General features: G+C 32.8%; 2 protein-coding genes across 2 annotated transcripts; both read right to left on the bottom strand.

Moving 5' to 3' along the window:
* Positions 1-5,907: 5,907 nt before the first annotated feature.
* On the bottom strand, positions 5,908-11,826 carry LOC129313387 (calcium-dependent protein kinase 11). The gene is made up of 7 exons (XM_054956434.1): positions 10,922-11,826; positions 10,048-10,191; positions 9,761-9,913; positions 9,556-9,671; positions 8,260-8,427; positions 7,879-8,103; positions 5,908-6,356 (listed from the first exon to the last, which is right to left on the bottom strand). Exons 1-7 carry the CDS (start codon positions 11,472-11,474, stop codon positions 6,234-6,236), a joined length of 1,482 nt encoding a protein of 493 aa, XP_054812409.1. The 5' UTR covers positions 11,475-11,826; the 3' UTR covers positions 5,908-6,233.
* Positions 11,827-13,369: 1,543 nt separating this feature from the next.
* Positions 13,370-15,285, bottom strand: LOC129284894 (subtilisin-like protease SBT3.9). The gene is made up of 4 exons (XM_054920412.1): positions 15,266-15,285; positions 14,873-15,184; positions 14,668-14,765; positions 13,370-13,654 (listed from the first exon to the last, which is right to left on the bottom strand). The coding sequence occupies exons 1-4, from the start codon at positions 15,283-15,285 to the stop codon at positions 13,581-13,583; spliced, it is 504 nt and encodes a 167-aa protein (XP_054776387.1). The 3' UTR covers positions 13,370-13,580.
* Positions 15,286-20,234: the final 4,949 nt, after the last annotated feature.

Raw genomic sequence — 20,234 nt, 5'->3', positions numbered from 1 at the left:
TTTATTCTTGTAATAGCATGCATATTTAATTTTTTACTTTTTCTCTCCTACTATCACTAATATTAGAATCAATTTATATTTAATGTTATTTAAATGTTATATTTTTATTAAATAAATTACAAATAATGTGGTATACCTAATCTATCTAAGCAAGTATTTGGTGCTTGCATGTGTGTTGTAAATTTATAAGAGATGACATGGTGTTTACTTGCTGCTTTATGGATGTTGCCCAAAATTTTTTTTGATCAATTCACAAATTAATCTATCTATGTACATGCATTGATGTGTTTATGTGGATTTAAAATTATGAGAATTTTCAATTTAGTTAGAATGGGAGAAGATTATATGATGAGATTCTAATTTAATTAGAATCATTATGATAAAGTATGAAATATTTTTCATGTGACTGAAATATTTAAAAGTGTAGGGAGTGTCTAGCAAAAAGTATTTTGCTTTATTAAAAAAAAAGATATATGTGTTGTACTAAATTGTTAGCCTCATTTTATTAATGCCAAAATATTTTCTATTGTGATTTGGAGAGAAAAATTAATTAAGAGGAGGCTACTATTTGCATGAAAGCAAAGTTTGTGATTTATCAAATCTTTGTATGGCTTGAAACAAGCATTATGATGGTGGCATAAAATTTAATCATTCATCTAGTGTAAATAAATGTATTTTGAAAGAGGTCATTGATCATTATTGTAAATAATGAATTGTTTATATGTATTATGGTCTCATGTAAGATAATTAAATAAAATATTTTCTAAATTATAGTATTGTGTTTAGTGAATTTTTGCAGTATAAAATACATGAATGTTAATTGAATTGTAAATTCATGTGTCAAATACTAGTGATTATCTACCCTTGATAGTGATAAAATCCAAATATAATGATAAGATCATATTAGAGTCAGAGTTCATTACTCTAAAATTGGATGTTACGTTGTTGAAAATTTTCTAGCAATTATTTTGGCAAAAACCCAGACTCATTGTTGATGAGTATTCCTTATGATGCTAACATGCTATTAAAAAAAAATTGAGATGATTTTGTTGCTCAATCTATATATGCACTTACTTTTAAGAGTCTACTGCATTAATGAATATTACCTTGTGATAAAACTCATGTTGTGTAGAGATTGAGCATATAAGTGGTCTCATAAGAACATGAGACAAATGCGTATTTGATGGATACAATAAATGTTGGTATCGTAAATAATATATTTTTGTTGTATTAAAATGATATAATGATGTTGGCTATATTTTATTCAAATGAGGAAAAATCTTTTAGTTGTCAAATAAAATATTATGAGGATCAAAATTTATTACCTTGGAGTTGGCTAATGATGAAGTAGTTATGAAAAATCTCTTAGTGAATATTCTTCTGAGAGAAAAACTAACTTTAGCTATGTTGATGAATTGTGATTGTCACATGCCAATAACTATTATAAGGAGCACAGCGGCGCTGGAAGAATTTGTTTGAAATATGATTAAGCATGTTTAACATGAGAGTTAACTCAATCAATTATGAGATTGTATATAGATCTAACATATCCATAAACTAATCCCTAAGGAAGAAATAAATTGTTCAAATGTTGAGAGGAATGTGACTTAAGCTAATTTGAATTTAACTGTGATAACAATCCAACCTTTGAGATCAGAGATCCTATAAAGAAGGTTTAATAGATAAGAACAAGTTACTTATTAGTTTTATTAACACTAAATTTTTGATCTCTTTCTATAACTTAAGAAAGTGTCAGAATACATTGTTAGTGAAGCTGAGTAAAAGTTCTTAATGATTTTTATAGTCTTTATAAATGGTGTATTTATTACAGATATACTTGATGATATCACCTACATGAATATAGAGTGGGACCGCTCTTATAAGATTGTGGTGAGATCTCTAAAACATTTTGTTAAAACTAGGCATGTGCCCATCCAATGATGTGCAAAACTGTCATTAACAATGGAAATTGTGGGGTATAGTTCAATTAAGAAAACCTCTACTGTATGCCTGAGATTTGTTAGTTCATAGAAATAAAGTTTTACCAACATTTTTATATGATAAATTTTATTGGTCTACGATTGCTTTATAGTTGAAAGACACTATATTTGAAATAGTTATATTTCATGTAAATAATTCAAATGATTATGCATCTTTTGACGCGTGAGGGATTATTGTAGTTTTGTCAAAAAGGAAAGTTTCATAGAGCTCAAATGAAAGGAAGGCTTAGTACATATATACTAAGGTGTAAACTTGAATAAATAAATAGGCTTGGCTTTGAGGAAATTGGTTGAAATATGTTGATTTCCCACTACATGTGAGTTAGATGTGGTACTAGACATTTTTCTAAAATTTTGGACACTATTTTGTTGATTTATAAAATTTTTGTATAAATAGTTGTTCAAAAAATTTTCCTTCCTTTCAAAATATGTGAGAGATTGTCAAATATTAAAATATTAATAGGTATTTGAAAAGAAATTATTATAAATTAATAATATTGATTATTATTTAAGTTTATTTATTCTTTTATAACACATAATTTAAACACCATTATCATCTGAAATTATTTTTTAATTTTGATTAAGGTGTTTTTATTGCCCAGTGTTTTGAGATCTCTACTTATAAAAAGCAAATTTCCCACACGTTCTTCACCTACCTTTAAGCTTTTGGGATTGATCTATCATATTGTTTCATCTATATTGTTGCTTGAGTTTATTATGTAAATTTTTACATTGTTCTATGTCCCTATTCATTTTGCAGGAAGAATCTATTTAATTTTAGAGAGTTGTCACATGATCAACTTGATGTAATGAATAATACTTAAAAATAATATTCTTAGGCATGACTCAAACTCTAATTTTACCTGCTATTGCCAACACTTTTTATGTGGGATCCTTTGATTTATTAGATGGAAAGTTGCAACATCACAAGTCAAGTGGGTAAGGAATGACTGAAGGAGGAGGAGTCAATGTTTTGAGACTCAAATTGAACTAAAAGGTTGGACCGTCACCTAATAAAGAAAGCGATTTGATTTAATCATTTAACCTTTTATTGTAGTTGAATTGGATTAACCCACTTTGACCAAGGCAGGTTTTGACAACTTGACAAAAACTCGAAACACTTGAGCTGTTTTGATATGTTCTTTTCTTTTGACTCTTATTTTAATAATAAAATTTTTTATTCAATTTAAAATATTAATATCAACTTACTTGTGGATTATTATAGTAAAATCTTGAGTGTATAATTTGTTTATTAGTATTATATCAATGAAAGAGTAGAAAAAAGTTGAAAAATTATTTACTTTAAAAGAATAAATAAGGTAAATAAATATATATACATATAAAATATGAGAAAATTAAATTTAATATGTTATGAGTGAACAATTCTAAATTGGGAATAATATTATCTGTATTTTTAATATTTTATTTATATATGTACATATACATATTATTTTTATTTAATTATAATATCATAGTTTCAATAACTACGCCAACTGGTCAAATAAGAAGAACTGTGACATGTTGAATTTTCCAATTTAATGGGACTGATGGATGATATAAGTGTTCGACAATATACTATCTTGATCATTTCGTGTGTGCATTATGTGACAAAGTTAGAATTTTCATGAGGTTAAAATATTCTAGAAGCTTCTGGAACAATCCAGGATAATCAAGAAGGTACCGGAGTCTTTTGAGATATGCTGGTATGACCTCGAAAGATCTAGATATCTCTAGAATAGTGTAGAAAGCACTTGAAGTATCTAGATCATTCTAGGGATATCCTACTCTTGTATATTCTAGAATTTTCTTTGTAAATATCAAGATATTTCTTGTAGATATTTCTATAGAAATGTCTAGAGAAAGCATGTACACCGTTAGATCAAATTGATTCCAACCGTCCATTAAGGAGGTGGGAATTTTCTGGAGAAAGGGGGAGGCCTATAAATACCCCCTCACCCCTCATTTGTAACCACTCAAGCAAAGCAATAGATCTCTTAAGTTCATTCACTCAAGCTCTCTACTCTCTATTTGTGCATCTAGCTCTCTTAGTTTCTTTGCCTACTTGTGGGATTCGGCTGACTTAGCAAAGATCAAGAGGGGGATCAAGCTAAATCTGGCACGGTTTAAGGAAAGAGAGTTCCAAGGCCGTGACAATTAAGACAACATGATGGGCTGGGGCTCGCCGTTGCCATATTTTTGGGACAAATTTCATTAAGTCTTTTTAGCTTAACTTAATTTCAGTCAACCCCCTAAAATTTTTACATTTCACTATACATGTGAGACACTAAAATGAAATTAAAGATATAATTCAAATAACGTTATTTTCTTATGAAGTTAAGTGTATGAACAACTCGTGTAGACAAAATAAATAACTAATATATGAAAAATAAATAATTGACATAGATAAAATTTGCAACTCTCATCTCATTAACAGTATGATACTACTATAAATTTACAACTTTCATTCTATCTATGTTAGTTATTTATTTTTCTTATATGAATTATTCATGAACTTAACTTCACTTGTTTCTATTCACAATAATGTTATGTTATTAATAAAAGTTATAAGTTTAATCTACATCAATTGTTCATTTTTCATGTGTCATTTATTCATTTTTTATACGTCACTTGTTCATTTTATTAGTGATAATAAAGTCCTTTGAATTAGTAATTTCATTATAATTTCCTACATGTGTAATAAAATTTTAGAATTTTAGAAGATTTGATTGAAATTAAATTAAGCCCCAACTAAAAGTTTTTCAATTTTCTTCCTAGGACTTCGAAACTTTGGGACCCGACTTTAAAAGTTTAACATCAATGCCCACTTTATTGTTGGCAACCAAAAAAAAAAAAAACATGTCAATGCGAGAAGAAAACATCATTGACCTTTATTATTGTATGAAAGAAGATTTATAATTTTTTATTGAACAAAATGTTAACTTCGTTTTTGGAAGACATTTTTTGCTGGAATAGACAATAAAGTTAAAAAATTTATGTATATATATTACTGACAAAAAAATTAAAAATTTCTTCAAAAATTATTATTTTTTAACTTTTAAACAGGTAAAAATATATACTAAAAATATTTTTAAAATAAAAACAAAGTCACATAAATTAATATGAAAGGTCCTTAAATATTTTTAACTTATTCTCATACACACACACAGTAGTTGTGTGAAAAGCATATAGTATTTTTTACATATTTATTTATTTTGTTTACCCACAGTTCATCCCACCTCTACTATTCAAGCATATTTGTTCAAATCCCATGCCTCATGCAGAAAGGGTACTCAATATAAGGTCATAAATGACATGCTTTTGATCAAGCATATTAAATAAGTTAATTAAAATATTTGCATAAACATTATTAAATACAATAACCCCAAGAAATGCCAAACAAGCCAACAGTCCTTACTTGCATGGCTTGAATATAGTGAATTCTCTGTGATAATATTTGAGAATTCTCTTTATTAATTTTCGACGAATAGAGAACTTTAATATGAATTTCTAAACCATCGCTTAAGAAAAAAACAAAGCTAGTATGTCAAACATAGTTTTAATCCTTTGACATGTTTATGAATATTTGTATAACTAACTTGATTTACTTGTATTTTACATCTTATATACTTTTTAAGTCAGCTCATATGTCTTGTTCCAAGTTCAGCAAGAAAACAGCAGTGCCAGCGTGCCCTTGTAGATAATCTTGCAGTTCCTCACATTTTCCATTAAAATTAATCTAAGTTCCATATTAACATTAGAAATTACGAATTCTTTTTCCCCCAAAGAAGTCAATGAACATAATATACTCATACATATATACATACATACATACATATGATGGATGCAAGCCTCACACATTGACATACTAATATTTTTTTCATGTCATGTACTCAAAATCAACCAAGGGTATGAATGAAGAAGATTCAATTTGATAGATATATTAAGTGATGAAAATACAATAATTGCAGTGGTCCGTGATGCAGCCTTGTGGAGAGACTTGAGAGGTGATGAGTAGCTAGCAATTTATGGAATCCATTAATATAGCTTAACAAAAACAAAACATCCCAACGCAGAACATCTCAAAATCTTGTAGCTGTTAAGACGGACTAAGACTTCTCATCTATAGTCATTACTTTCTTTCTTGTTTTTTTTTTTTTTTTTTGCCAGTGTCGTCATTGCTTTCTAACTGTACAAAAAACAGATAAGGTCTACGTTAGCTTATCAGGATGAGCCTTATACACCAAAAGCATCAGCCATATTGAAGTTTAAATTTCCCTTCATAGTTCTGCTCCGACCAATACCGCCATCGCCTTGCTTCATCATTGCCGAGAACTCCCCAAAGTCAATCCTCCCATCCTGCGAAAAGTAAGATGGACGAGGATTTTAGCACACCATGTCAGACAAAGATCATTCTGATTCTAAAACTTATGCTGTCAAGTGAGTTCTATGAATAGCTTTCATTAGTCTTTTACAACCATCTCGCACAAACAGTCTTTTGCAGTGGAAATGTGTAGATAAAGCCAAAAGAAGTCTCTAAGGATACCTTCATTATAAACTTTAATGCCAACTCCTCAAAAGAAGTCAAAGAAAGAATAAGTGCTTCTACCTGGCTTGAAAATTTAAATCACAACAAAACTGCCAATCCACAGCTAGTCTTTCAAATCAAGCCACTCAATTATTACTTGTCTGGACTAAGTACCAGTAAACATAACCCCCCCCCCCCAAAAAAAAAAAAAAAAAACCTGTTTATCATTTTTTCTTGTCATATTGGAGGGATTCGAACTTCAATCACAACTCACAAAACCATTGAGGCTACCGAGGCAGTCTATCATAGATTATTCATCTTGTCATAATCCAGCAAATTTTGTTGATAGAGAAAGGGCAAAAGAATGCTGCAATGACAACAAGAGAAATGATGCGAATAACCTTCACTTCCCTCAAGCTGCTGAAGAAAGCAAATTGTATGGGCTCATTCAAAAGTTACTGCAAGTTTGTTTTGGTGATAATACTTGAAACTTTATTTTTGGCAAATATGATCAAATTTTCTTTCAATATTGAAACGATCAGAGTGGACAGTCAAATGGTAGATCAAAAGTTATTCCCATCAAGCCTAATTGGTTCGATACAGATAAACTACTGCTATTTTGTTAAAGAGCAAGGAATTCTTTTCATAATATATATTATCAGTCTACACACAAATTCATAAGCAGCAAAGACTTTGTCTAGCTCCTGGACAATATTTTTCTATGCAAATGCTTTGAAGCATATTTAACATTTCTTTTATTTGATTGTTTAACAGAAATGAAAATATTGTCATACTTGAGAATTTTAATTTTAAAAGCATACCCTTCACCACTAAACACTTCCTTTCTAATGCCAAATGATCCTGAACTATTGCATCACCCTTTAACAACTCCACATTTAGTTATATAGAACCTGATTCACAGATCAATAAATTGCAGTTCCATTATGAACTCTTAATGAGATAAGTTCAGTGATTATTGACCATAAATATCATCTGATAATCTGATCCAGAGAACCCAATTACAAAATGCAATAATAGCAACATTTGTACAAATCACAAGCTGCTTCAAGTGCAACAGGCAACAGGCCAAAATCATCCTAGATCTCCAATAGAAATGACAAACTTCTAATAGAAGCTACAAAGTTATGTCCCGGTTTGTCTCATCTTACAGCTAATAACGCTAATAAGTTCAAGCAAGGTAGAAAAGTTTATTTTGAAAACTAAATAATCCAGTAACAACAAAGTTGTAAGTAAAATTAAACAAAGAATAACAACTAACTAAAAATGAAACCAGAACAAGTTGGCTATAGATTCATAGAGATGAGGCATAAACACATTTACTTAGAAACTTACATTGTCTAGATCAATCTCTTTGATTGTATCATCTAGATGTACATCGCCAAGGCCAAAATCTTTACAAGCCTGCTGAAGCTCATCAATGGTGATGTAACCGCTACCATCTTTGTCAAAATAGGAAAAAGCTGCAACCAAATTCTCCTCTCTTTCCATCTTATTCAAGTGCAGTGTGGCCGCAAGAAATTCACCATAATCTATAGTTCCACTGTTGTCTATATCAGCCTGCCAAAGTTTGAGGGAAGGCAATCAAGGGTCACCGAAATCAACACAAAAGACAGGCAATGAAAAATGAGGTTGAGTTATTTGTATTACTATTTAAGAGAAGAGAAAAGAAATAACGCTTTCCTTTTTAATTACTTTTTATAATTATCTACTCACCGCTTCCATAAGGGATTTAATTTCAGATTCCATCAGATTAGAACCCACTCTCCTTAGACCTTCTTTGAGTTCCTCAAATGTTATTGTTCCACTGTTGTCTGTGTCAATCATTTTGAACAACTCTCTTAAACCACCAATTTCCTCTTCTGAAAGTCTTTCTGCTATGACCTGAAATAATTTTTTACGAAAAATATTAGCATGTGATTTGGATAGATTCCAGAATATAAAAATATGGACACAGTATATATATCACAGAAAACCCATAGGAGCTTGATTGATGGATTGAATGATTGATATGTTGGCAGAAAAAGACAGCTGATTATGTAATTGATTTCATACAGCGTCCTTTGATATGTTTTAGTTAGGATTAGATTGTTTGTAATTAGTTGCCTTTTTGCTTAGATTTGAATAAGGCCATATGGTCAATGACTTTGTCTTGAAAATTAAATAGTTTTTTTTCTTTTATGTAATAATGGCAACTCCTAGGTCAGATTTGGACATTTGGTCATAAATTAGGCACCACCCTTAATTTCTTAATATATTAGGATGGAGACTAAAGTTCCCAATGAGAGCATCTATTAATTTATTTTCTCTCAATTCATAATAAAATGTACCGGATTTCTACATGTCTGCGCCTAGACATTCCATTATTTCAACTAAACTAGTCACATACAAAAATGTTTAGAACTGGTGGATGTTTTACTTCTCTTTATGGCATCCATCAAGATCTTTAAAGAATTGCACTTGATAATGTCAAATCTAGCATGATGAGAAATCAGTTCCAGGAAATCTCCAAGTTTATTTTTTCAACCACAAAGAAAGTTCTGCTTCAGCTAAAGATAATTAATCCATGAGAACTTCTAAAATAAGAGGCATGAGTCACCAACATAGACATTGGCAATTCTCAGCCTAATCAGATAAATAACATTTAACATGGACTTGGACAATCCCTACTTATCAGTTAGCAGAACATTTTAAGATTGCAATTCGAGATGCTTGTTTTATAATCTATGCTATGGGACAGATATGGTCTTTCATAAGAAACCAGATTACTTTACTTTGTTAAAACCATGTAAGTGAATACTCATCTAACATAACTCATAATATACTTAAAAATAGGAAAAAGGAGAGAAAAAAATACCATACGGTTTCAAACAAAGCCATGAACTAATGAAGATCTAATCTCATTTGACTGGTTGAGCATTACAAAGCTTGTAGATAATATATTATATCATTTCTCATATCAATCAGAACTAAGAAACAGTGTAGGGTGAATAGCATTATAACATAACATACACGTCGTGCCATCTTCTTAAGTTTATTCATTTCTGAGAACTGCTTCAGCCGTGACAAAACTGCAGAATCCAGGGGCTTGTCGGGGGCAACTGTATCATCAACAATCCAAGGATGACCTGAATACATAAATTCCATAGTCATTAGATTTATGCAAAGCTGTGATGCTAGAATTCCCTGGCATGCTATGCCAAGGCAAGGAACTCACATGAAACTTCATGAGCAGAGATTCTTTCCTTGGGATCCCTCTCGAGCATCTTTTTGACCAAATCTTTTGCACTTTCTGAGATGCTTGGCCATGGTTCAGATTCAAGATCTAGCTTTCCATGTAAAATCTGTCTGAAAATTCCTGACTCAGTTTCTGCAAGCGATAGGAAAAAGTAAATGCAGCTGAGGGATAAAGATCACAAAACCGAAGATGAGATTATGTATGGACAAGAAAAACTTCACATCCGCAAGTCCATGGAAATGACAGATACACATTAAAATCATTACCAGCCCAAAAAGGTGGGACCCCGCTCAGTAAGATGTATAGGATAACACCAGCACTCCACACATCCGCTTCCGGTCCATAATGCTTGCACAGCACCTCAGGAGCAACATAATAGGGACTTCCAACCACATCAGAAAAGGCTTGTCCTGGAGAGAGAAGAGAAACAGAGGAAAGTTGATGATGGGTCATGATAAACTAAATCCTTACGAGAGGAAAAATGATGAAATGTTGTCAACCAATAATGATAACCAAAGCATAAGGGGCAGAATTTTCTTTTAGAAACATTTAACCCCCTAGTCCAAACTGAATGTGATAATTACTGAATGTGATAATTAAAGGCATATGCAATTGAGAGAAACACCTAAATTCATGGATAAGGAATCAAAATGAGACTCCTATTTTATGAATTCGAGGAGAAATGGAATGACACTCTGACACACATCACAAACCATAATCCACCTTGTCCTGGAAAATCCACCATGTAGTGCTAGGATTCAAATCCATAAGCTGGTCTAGCTTCGAAAAGCAATTTCAAAATAGTAAAAGAAACATAACAATAGCAGTGGGACCACAGCACGGATAGAGACAATCCAAGAAAGAAGCTGCGTATTTAAAAAGACACAGTACAGTGTTCTTAACACAAGATACAACCATGAAAATAATGGGAAATCAAGGGTCTCTGCTACAGAAACAACGCTAACACATAATTGAAAGCGAATTGATCCGCTAATATCGATCAATCAAGAACAAAAGGAACCTTCCATTCTCCTAATGATTAGAGTCATTAGAGCAGTCACAAGAAATAAACAAGCGTGAGAGATCAGACAGCGTTTTCTAATTGGAGACGACAAAATTGGGACGACGTCAGAAATCAACCTGGCTTGTAGAACACAGACAACCCAAAATCCGTAGCCTTCATCTTGGCATCTTCACCGTGATTTTCAAACAAGAAATTCTCGGGCTTGAGATCCCTATGCATGACCCCAAGAGAGTGGCAAGCTTCCACAACGCCAACAATGGTCTTGATCAACTTGACCGCCTCTTTTTCACTGTAATGCCCCTTCTGAATGATCCTATCGAAAAGCTCACCCCCAGCACAAAGCTCCATAACTAAGTGTACGAACACAGAATCCTCGTACGTTCCTTGTATCTGAACCACATTAGGGTGCTCCGACAAATGATGCATGATCTGAATCTCCCTCCATACATCTTCATAATCTTCTTTGCATAATAGCTTTCGCTTAGGGATCGATTTGCAGGCAAAAAGCTTCCCGGTGGATTTCTGAGTGCAGAGATAAGTGGTTCCAAATTGGCCTTGGCCAAGCTTCTTACCGAGAAGGAAATGATCTCTGAGTCTCGGGGTTTGATATGGCAAGACGGAAAGGGAACTTGCTTGAGAAGCTTTTGATGGAACGCTGTTCTTCTTCATTTCAATCTCAATTCAACGATAAGAGAATGTGATTTTTGCGCACCTTCGCAAATGGGTTGGTTTGATTGATCTTGTTCGTGTGTTCCTCTGGCCACACCTTGGCTCTATTTTTTCTCCTTCTCTCTCATCTCATGCTGCTCTTGAATTCTGTTTCTCAAAAGTAATCAGTTTTCTCAAAATGACAAAAATTCCCATTTACTTTTTATATGGGATCCTTCGATTTATTGGATGAGAAGTTGCCGCATCACAGGTCAGGTGGTTGTGGAACGACCGAAGGAGGACGAGTGAGTGATGCGTGATAGAGCTGTTCGACAATATACTATCTTGATCTTCCCGCGTCAGCATCAGGACAACATCATATGGTGGGCCCCGCCTTGCCCAATTTTCTTCCTAGGACTTTGAAATTTAGGACCCGACTTGCAAATGTTTAACATGAATGCCCTTTATATTTTGGCCAAAAAAAGGGAGGAAAAAAAAAAGAATGCCCTTTATATTCTTTTTTTGGCCTGGATCCCCTTTGTATTGTTGGCAACGAACAAGTATCAACGCCCTTCATCTGGTCAAAAGAACACATCAACGGCCTTTATTATCATGTATAAAAGAATTTATCAAACAAAATGATAACTTTGTTCTTAGCAAGACAATTTTTTGCTGGAATAGACAATAAAATTAAAAAAAATTATGTATATATATATTACTGACAAAAGAAATAATAGTTTAAAAATTTACTATTTTTTAACTTTTAAACAGGTCAAAATATAAAATAAAAATATTTTAAAAAGTACAAACAAAGTCACATAAAGCTTAATAAAATATGTGTGGAAAGTTGAGAGACCAAAAAACAAAAAATTAAATTTGTTCTGGTTAAAAACAAAAAGCTAATTTGCTCTTTTGATTTTTGCACGGATCACACTCAAATCATTTTCCCCCCTGAATTGGGATACGTTATCTCTGTAAGCAATAGCATAAAAATTTCATATTTCTCATATATCATTATTGAGTATTACATATTATATATATTAAAATTTATTTTTCTCAATCCAACCCAGCCACGATTAAAGTCTTGATCAAACCATGGAACCTTAATTGCCGGAATGAATTTGCAAACATTTGATATGATAGCTGTGGAAATACACGAGCAAGTCAAAGTTAGTTTGAAAGGGCGGGAATAAGGACAACTTGCTCTTAAAACTTGGAATGCTGTCATGTGTATGTAACACATGCACTTGTATATTTAGTGTAATAAATTACGTGATTGTTCCTAAATTATAATTATAATAGAAGATATTACACACACAAAAACAATATACAAGTCCAAAACAAATGGAAATATATCAACCCCTACACCCCCACACCTGAGCCTGTAAGCCTTGGAATTTGGAAGACAGTCACAACAATGGCTATGGCGGAACCAGCATAAATATTAATAGGGTGCAAATTTTTTATGTGAATATTGATACATATATATTACATTTATTGTTTATTTAATATTTATAATAATTATCTTTATATAATTTTATAACTTTAATAAAAATTAAAGAATATTTTACATATACATTATATTGACCTTAAAAATATAAATATAATATAAATAGTTTTATTATTCAATAAATTTTCATATATTATAAATTATTAGAATATAGAAATTCAAATTTTATGAAAAGTAAATAATTTTTTCATAATTATATGAAGCTAACTGTTCAGAATCTGTCTAAAGAACATTTGCTTGAATATAGATAAGGCATTTGCATCAATATTTAAAATTTGTATTATGTTTAGATAGGGCTAACGATTATTATGTTTCAAATACTTAAAATTTGTATTGTTTATTATTATTTTTTAATATACAAAAGCAGAGAACCGAAGCGATACTGAGAAAGAGAGGTTACACTGTGTTCTACATTTCAAACCATCTAATGATGTAATCATTCCATTAATCATCAGCCCAGAAAAAGGTATTATTGCAGGTTTGAAGCACCTGTATACATCATCATAAGATTGTACAAGATAATTTCTTGACCTTTACATAAACATAGGATGGATCATAGTAGGTTATACATGGTAGAGGAAACTACTTGAAAGATTCACCTAGAATCTCCTCATCCTTTAATGCAGGTTCTTAGGACCTGAATGGAGCTGAAGAGTCCTGCTTGGAACAACTTGAAGAACACCTGGTTGCCCTGCGAAAGTTAAAATTGAACAGTCAAACTACAATTAATATAATACACACACACACACACATTAACGGTAATAAGAACATTATTTAAGTGACAATAATCTTTAAGCAATCGTAAGGCTTTACACTACAACAAAAGGTTAAATAAATAAAACGTAACTAGAGAAAACATACCAAAGTTTTGAATATTCTAAGCATTACAGAGAAACAGAAATAATAGTCCATATGTGGCGGCTATGCTAAATAAGAACAGCAGACACAAGTGAAAAATCAAGAACATCATTACATGGTATCTAACATACATGAGAACCCTTGAAACAATGCAATCAAATAAATCTCTCTTAAGTAGGAGAGATTCACTAGATCTACCACCTATTTTGATTTCCTTTGAACGCTTTTGTGAAACAGGTATGTCACATTAGAATTTATTCCTCTTCTAAAAGCTTCCCTACTTTTCAACTGTACTAAGTTTAGCATTTCAATTCACTCTCACCCACATATTCTCAAGCTTCAGTCAGTTGAACAAAAAGTTGATGTTCATGATTTAGTTCATTGTTATCTTTGTACTTGTAAACCTGCAGCTGGCATTCCCCCTACCCAAATACATATTACTCAAAAGAAACAATGAAAATTCCTTAACCCCTGCATATTTACAAGCAAAATTAAATTTAAACTCTTTGAAAAATAGAAAATCTCACTTCTAAATAGCTTTTCCCGTGTTAAGACAACACCAACCTATATATGAAAGACACAGAAAAACAGAGCCAGACTAAATACGATCGATTTAAGGGAACATAAATGACACAGTAGATTAAGGTTAGCTCCCTTTACCCAAATCTGTTTTCAACATCAGCCTAACATGAGCAAACATGCAACTTTAGGACTCAAGGCCAAGGAATCTTCCTCTTAACCACGACCATACTTATTTTCCACACAAAGCATCGAAAGAAAAATGATGATTTCTTAAAATTACTGAGAAAGACAATAAGCAATTAAGAGAAATGGGACTAAACTTACTTGAAATTTGAGAAACCTGCTCCGGAGATAGCTTAGCCGAGAATCCACTAGCAGCGCTTTTGTAACTGTACAACAACGCCTCCTTAGCAGCCTCCTCACTACAATCGTGAAATCAAACAAAAAAGAATGAACCACACGGTCAATTATGGAACCCTAATTTTTCTCGAGTAACAAACAGAAGCAGAAAAAGATCAGAATCACAAACCTGCCAAGGACAGCGGCGAGGGTTCTGATGTGGTAGGCCTCAGGCTCCTCATCCTCGGGTTTCTCAGTGTAGACGATGTGGACAGCAGGAGTAGAAGAATCAGCGGAATCAACGGATTTGGGGGTGGATTCGGCCATCGCAGTAGAAGCGATCAGGAAAAGAAAAGAAGAAGAAGAAGAGGAAGCAGAGATTTCGCGTTCATTTTGGCGTGATGATTTCTGGTTTTTAAAGAGGACCCTTTCAAATGCTTTTTGCTTATGGCCTAAGGAGAGCCGAGAGACAGCGCGATGCGATTTGGAAGGACGGATTTGTCTTTTTCAGTCTTTTGCTTTCGTGTCAACTGTTACGTATTCCTTCCTCGTTGGCTTGCCACGTCAATATTAACGGAGGGACGCGTTCTGGTGTCCAAGCATCGTTGATTCCGTCCTCCCCAACAAACACAAGGTTAAGTACAAGAAAATGTCATCATGTCATGTCTAAACTGATAAGGTTGCTGCACTATGGAGATGAATTATCAAAAAATTTTAATATTTAGATCGTTATTAGGAGCTTAATCCATGCATTTATTACTCCTATAAAACACATGATTATTAATTAATATTGGCTTGTTATTAAAGCATGGTTACTTGTTAATTTTTGAGTAATTGTTTATTTATTTGGCACTAACGTGAATGCAATTATTGGTTCTTGATTTTTTTAATAATGGTGCTGGTTTGAGTAAGTTGAATAATGCAAATTTTGTATTTATTTTTAAAATTGATAACGCAAAAAGTATGAGATGATTTAGGCTTATTGGACTTTGTAATTTTTTTTTGTAAAATTATTGCCAAGATTTTGTCCAAAAGGTTGGAGAGTTTGCTTTCTAGAGTCATTTTTGGGAATCAAAGAGCCTTTGTGGCTAATAAAATGATTCATGACAATATTATAATTGCCCATGAAGCTTTTTATCATTTGAAAAATAAGAAGAAAGAAAAAAGGGTGGAAATGGCTATTAAAATTGATATGAATAAAGTTTATGATAGGTTTGAGTGGAGTTTTATTGAGCAAGTAATGAGAAAGATGGGGTTTTGTGATAAGTGGTTGTCATGGATAATGAAATGTGTTCGATCTGTGAAGCTAAATTTGGTGGTTAGTGGGAGGAAAATTTCTGAGTTGAATATGGAGGAGTATTAGACAAGGAGATCCTTTGTCTTCTCATTTGTTTATTATGGCAGCAGATGTTTTGTCATCTATGATACAGTGGCATGTTGATGTGGGCAAGTTGAAGGGTATTAAGTTGGCTAGTAAATGCCCTATTCTTTCTCATTGTTTATTTGCGAATGATGCGTTATTTTTTATGGAAGTGAGTAAGAAGAATTGTAAAATGATGAAGGCTATTTTACATTCTTATTGTGAAGCTTCTGGACAAGCTATTAATTTTGAGAAATCCTGCATCTTTTTTTCGAAGAATGCAGGGGATGAAGTGAAGAATAGGTCTAAATCTGAAGCTTTAGGGTTCGTAAGGGGTAAGATGGCAGTGAAGTTGCAAGGGTTGAACCAAAGATTGCTGACTTTGGCTGGGAGGCAGGTGATGATAAAGGCAGTGGCAAATGCAATCCCTATCTTCCCTATGTCTTGTTTCAAGTTTCTGAAGAAGGTTTGTGCTAATTTTGATAGTATGATTTCAGGGTTTTGGTGGGGTCAAAAGGCGAATGAAGGGAGGATTCATTGGAGATCTTGGAAGCATATGTGTAAGGCTAAGGAGGAAGGTGGGATGGGTTTTCATAATTTTGAAAGGTTTAATAGGGCTTTGTTAGCAAAGACTGCATTGAGATTGTTTCAAAATGTTAATGATACTTGGTGTAAGATTTTAAAAGGAATATATTTTCCCGCGAGTGATTTTATACCAGCTAAAAAGGGCAGTAAAAGCTCTTGGGTTGGTCAAAGATTTGTTGCTCAAAGACTTGTGTTGGAAAGTCAATAATGGAAGGAGTGTGAGTATGTTTGAAGGAAGATGGATTCCTGAGGCTGTTGATTTTGTCATCTTTTTATTGAAGAATGCAGGGAAGAAGTGAAGATTAAGGTCTAAATCTGAAGCTTTAGAGTTTGTAAGGGGTAAGATGGCAGTGAAGTTGCAAGGGTGGAACCAAAGATTGCTGACTTTGGCTGGGAGGGAGGTGATGATAAAGACAGTGGCAAATGCAATCCCTATCTTCCCTATGTCTCGTTTCAAGTTTCTGAAGAAGGTTTGTGCTAATTTTGATAGTATGATTTCAGGGTTTTTGGTGGGTCAAAAGGAGAATGAAGGGAGGATTCATTGGAGATCTTGGAAGCACAAGTGTAAGGCTAAGGGGGAAGGTGGGATAGGTTCTCGTGATTTTGAAAGGTATAATAGGGCTTTGTTTACAAAGACTGCATGGAGATTGTTTCATAATGTTAATGATACTTGGTGTAGGATTTTAAAAGGAATATATTTTCCCACGAGTGATTTTATATCAGCTAAGAAGGGCAGTAAAAGCTCTTGGGGTTGGTCAAAGATTTGTTGCTCAAAGACTTTCGTTGGAAAGTCAATAATGGAAGGAGAGTGAGTTTGTTTGAAGGAAGTTAGATTCCTGCGGCTGTTGGTTTTTCACTATAGAAATGACCTTTGAGTGATGATATGAAGAAATTCAAAGTGTGTGGTATTATTAGCAACGAGATGTGGGACTTTGGGGTGGTGAATGATCTGCTCTCTAAAGCTGAGAGGGAAATGATTCTTAGGATTAGGATTCCATTGATTGAAGGGGATGATAGGTTGGTGTGGTTGAAGTGTAGGGATGGGAAGTATTTTGTAAAATTGGGTTATAAAGTTGCTGGTGATTATGATGAGCAGCTAACACAGATAGGTCCAAGTGGGTCGAACAAGGCTTCCAGGAGATTTTGGAATAGTGTGTAGAAAATTAAAGTGCCTCCAAAGGTGAATCAACTTGTTTAGAGGGCTGTGAATGGTGCCCTAGCCACTAAAGATGCATTGTTTAGGAGAAAATGTGCGCCTAATCCTAAGTGTGAAATTTACTGAGTGCAAGTAGAGACTGTGGAGCATATGCTTTTCTTTTGCCCATGGATAAGGTTGTGCTAGTATGGTTCACCACTTCTTTTGAAGGTGGATAAGGTGGATATGCTTAGATTGGATAAGTGACTGGAATAATGATGACTTTGGGTGGCTCTTTTTGCTTGTATTTGTTGGGAAATTTGGAAAACAAGATGTAGTTTTGTAATGGAGGGGAAGGATATTGACGTTGTTGGTTGTTTGTCAAAGTCTATAAGGCTGGCAAGGGATTATAAGGAGGCTGGAACATTGAAGATAGGAGTAAGTAAGATTCAAGGGCCTATAGGATCCGTGAGTTGGACTGTACCTGCGATGGGTAAGTTGAATAATAATTTGGATGCAACTTTTAATCATGACAATCATAGAGCATCTGTTGATATAGTTGTTAGAAATGATGTTGGTGATTTTGTGAGTGGCTTTGGGTGCTTAGTGGATGTTGACTCACCTTTTATGGCTGAATGTTTGGGTCTGTTAAAAGCTCTACAGACTAGGGGAAAGTTTGAAGAAGTGGGCTTAATTTTTGAGATAGATTGTCAGGAGTTGTTCAGGAGGATAGTGAGCTTGAAAGAGATGGGTTGCGAATGTAATTGTATGGATGTGCTTTAGAAATGTTTCTGGCTGTGGAGATCCTTTAGTGGTTGTGAATCGAAAGGGCAATAATGCTACAGATTGTTTAGCAGCTCCGGTAATGGGAGGTGTGGTACTGAAAGGATGGCTTAATAAGCCACCACCTTCTCTAGTTGCGGTTTTGCTAAAGGATCTTGAAGGCTTGGTGCATGGATGGGGTACTTTTGGCTAGAGTTCTGATGAGGGTAAGCGTTCGGGTATTGGTTGATTTTTTTTTTTTTTTTTTGTGATTATGGGTTGGGTAGGTTGTAGTGCTCTTTATTTTATTTTGATGGTTTTGATTGCGTTGCATTTCAGGTTTTATTGCTTTCTTTTGTTTTGTTTTACAGGTGAATTAGTGTGTGTACTTACTATTTTTTTGGTGATTAATAAAATGGTACTCTCTTTTATGCTCCAAAGAAAAAAAAACACTATTACAATTTTTACTTATTTTATTAGTTTTTTTAAGTTATTTGTGAATTTGTTTTTTAGGTAAGGTTATGTGTCAAAACCCTAAGATTAATGCTTATACAATTAAATATATCTTATCAAGTTTTTTAAATTATTCATGAATGAATGGGTGCTTGTTACTTACATGCAGTTATTTGACAATATCTGAATGGTTACTTATTTGTTTAAAACACTTATATAATTAAACATGTCCTATTAATTTTAATTAAACAAGTATTGATCATGAATAAATAAGCAAATATTCAGATTTTGACAACTAATAAAATGTAATGTAAGTAATAAATATTCATTCATTCATGAGCGACTTAAAAAAACTGATATGACAAATAATAATTGTATATATATTAATTCTGAATAAACAAACAACCATTTAAATATCAACAAGTAGCCAAATATTAATAATAAACATGGTAAAAAAAAAAGAAAAGAAAACCTGATTCCGTTCAGTCTTTTTATTTCTCTCCTAACTCAACTTTTTGTTTTTTGGCTTTTTGACTCAACAAACGTTAATAACATTCAACTGTGTAGGGAAAAAAAAAAAAACCAAAAACCATTCCACTTTTTTTGGCCAACTCGCTTTTTTCCCCTTGTCCTCTTAATTCAAAAATTTGTTTTCATAAAATATAAATACTTGATTAAAAAACAAAATAAAATATGAATGCTTCAGTAATGGTGTTTTTATCATTTAAAGTTATGATTTAATTTTTACAAATTTGTGCCAACTCATACATGTTCCACGGTCAAATGAAAAATTTGCTTATTTTAGGTCTTTATTGCGTAATTTACACCAAAAATAGACAACTAATTTCCTAATATTATTTTTCTCAGCGTTTTATTATTCAGCTACTTATTTTTTATTACTATATTTTGTCCGATACATCTACCTACCATCTAACTGAAAAAGGGATGGATGCTAGTAAAATATCTTTTCAATAAAAAATTAGAAAAAAAACCACAAACTAAATTTTAAATTTCTACTCAAAAAACACTCACATCTATTACTTAACCGTGTTTTGAACTGGATAACATAATACTATCAAAAGAACAAAAATAATGGAAATAAGTAAATATCGTATTTCACTCACATTGTTTATCACCGTCTTCAAAAGCACTTACCCTTGGTTATAGAACCATTAAGTAAATATCCTCCCTAGTATGTGCTTTTCTCTAATTTCCTCTCTATCTAAATAGAACCATTAAGGATATGTTTGGATATAG

Source organism: Prosopis cineraria, unplaced genomic scaffold (genome assembly GCF_029017545.1).
Source record: "Prosopis cineraria cultivar Desert tree isolate PC_DT_omini unplaced genomic scaffold, ASM2901754v1 PC1, whole genome shotgun sequence".
Classification (NCBI taxonomy): Eukaryota; Viridiplantae; Streptophyta; class Magnoliopsida; order Fabales; family Fabaceae; genus Prosopis; species Prosopis cineraria.
The sequence above is the reverse complement of the archived record's forward strand: the minus strand, read 5'-3'. Positions and strand labels throughout refer to the sequence as shown.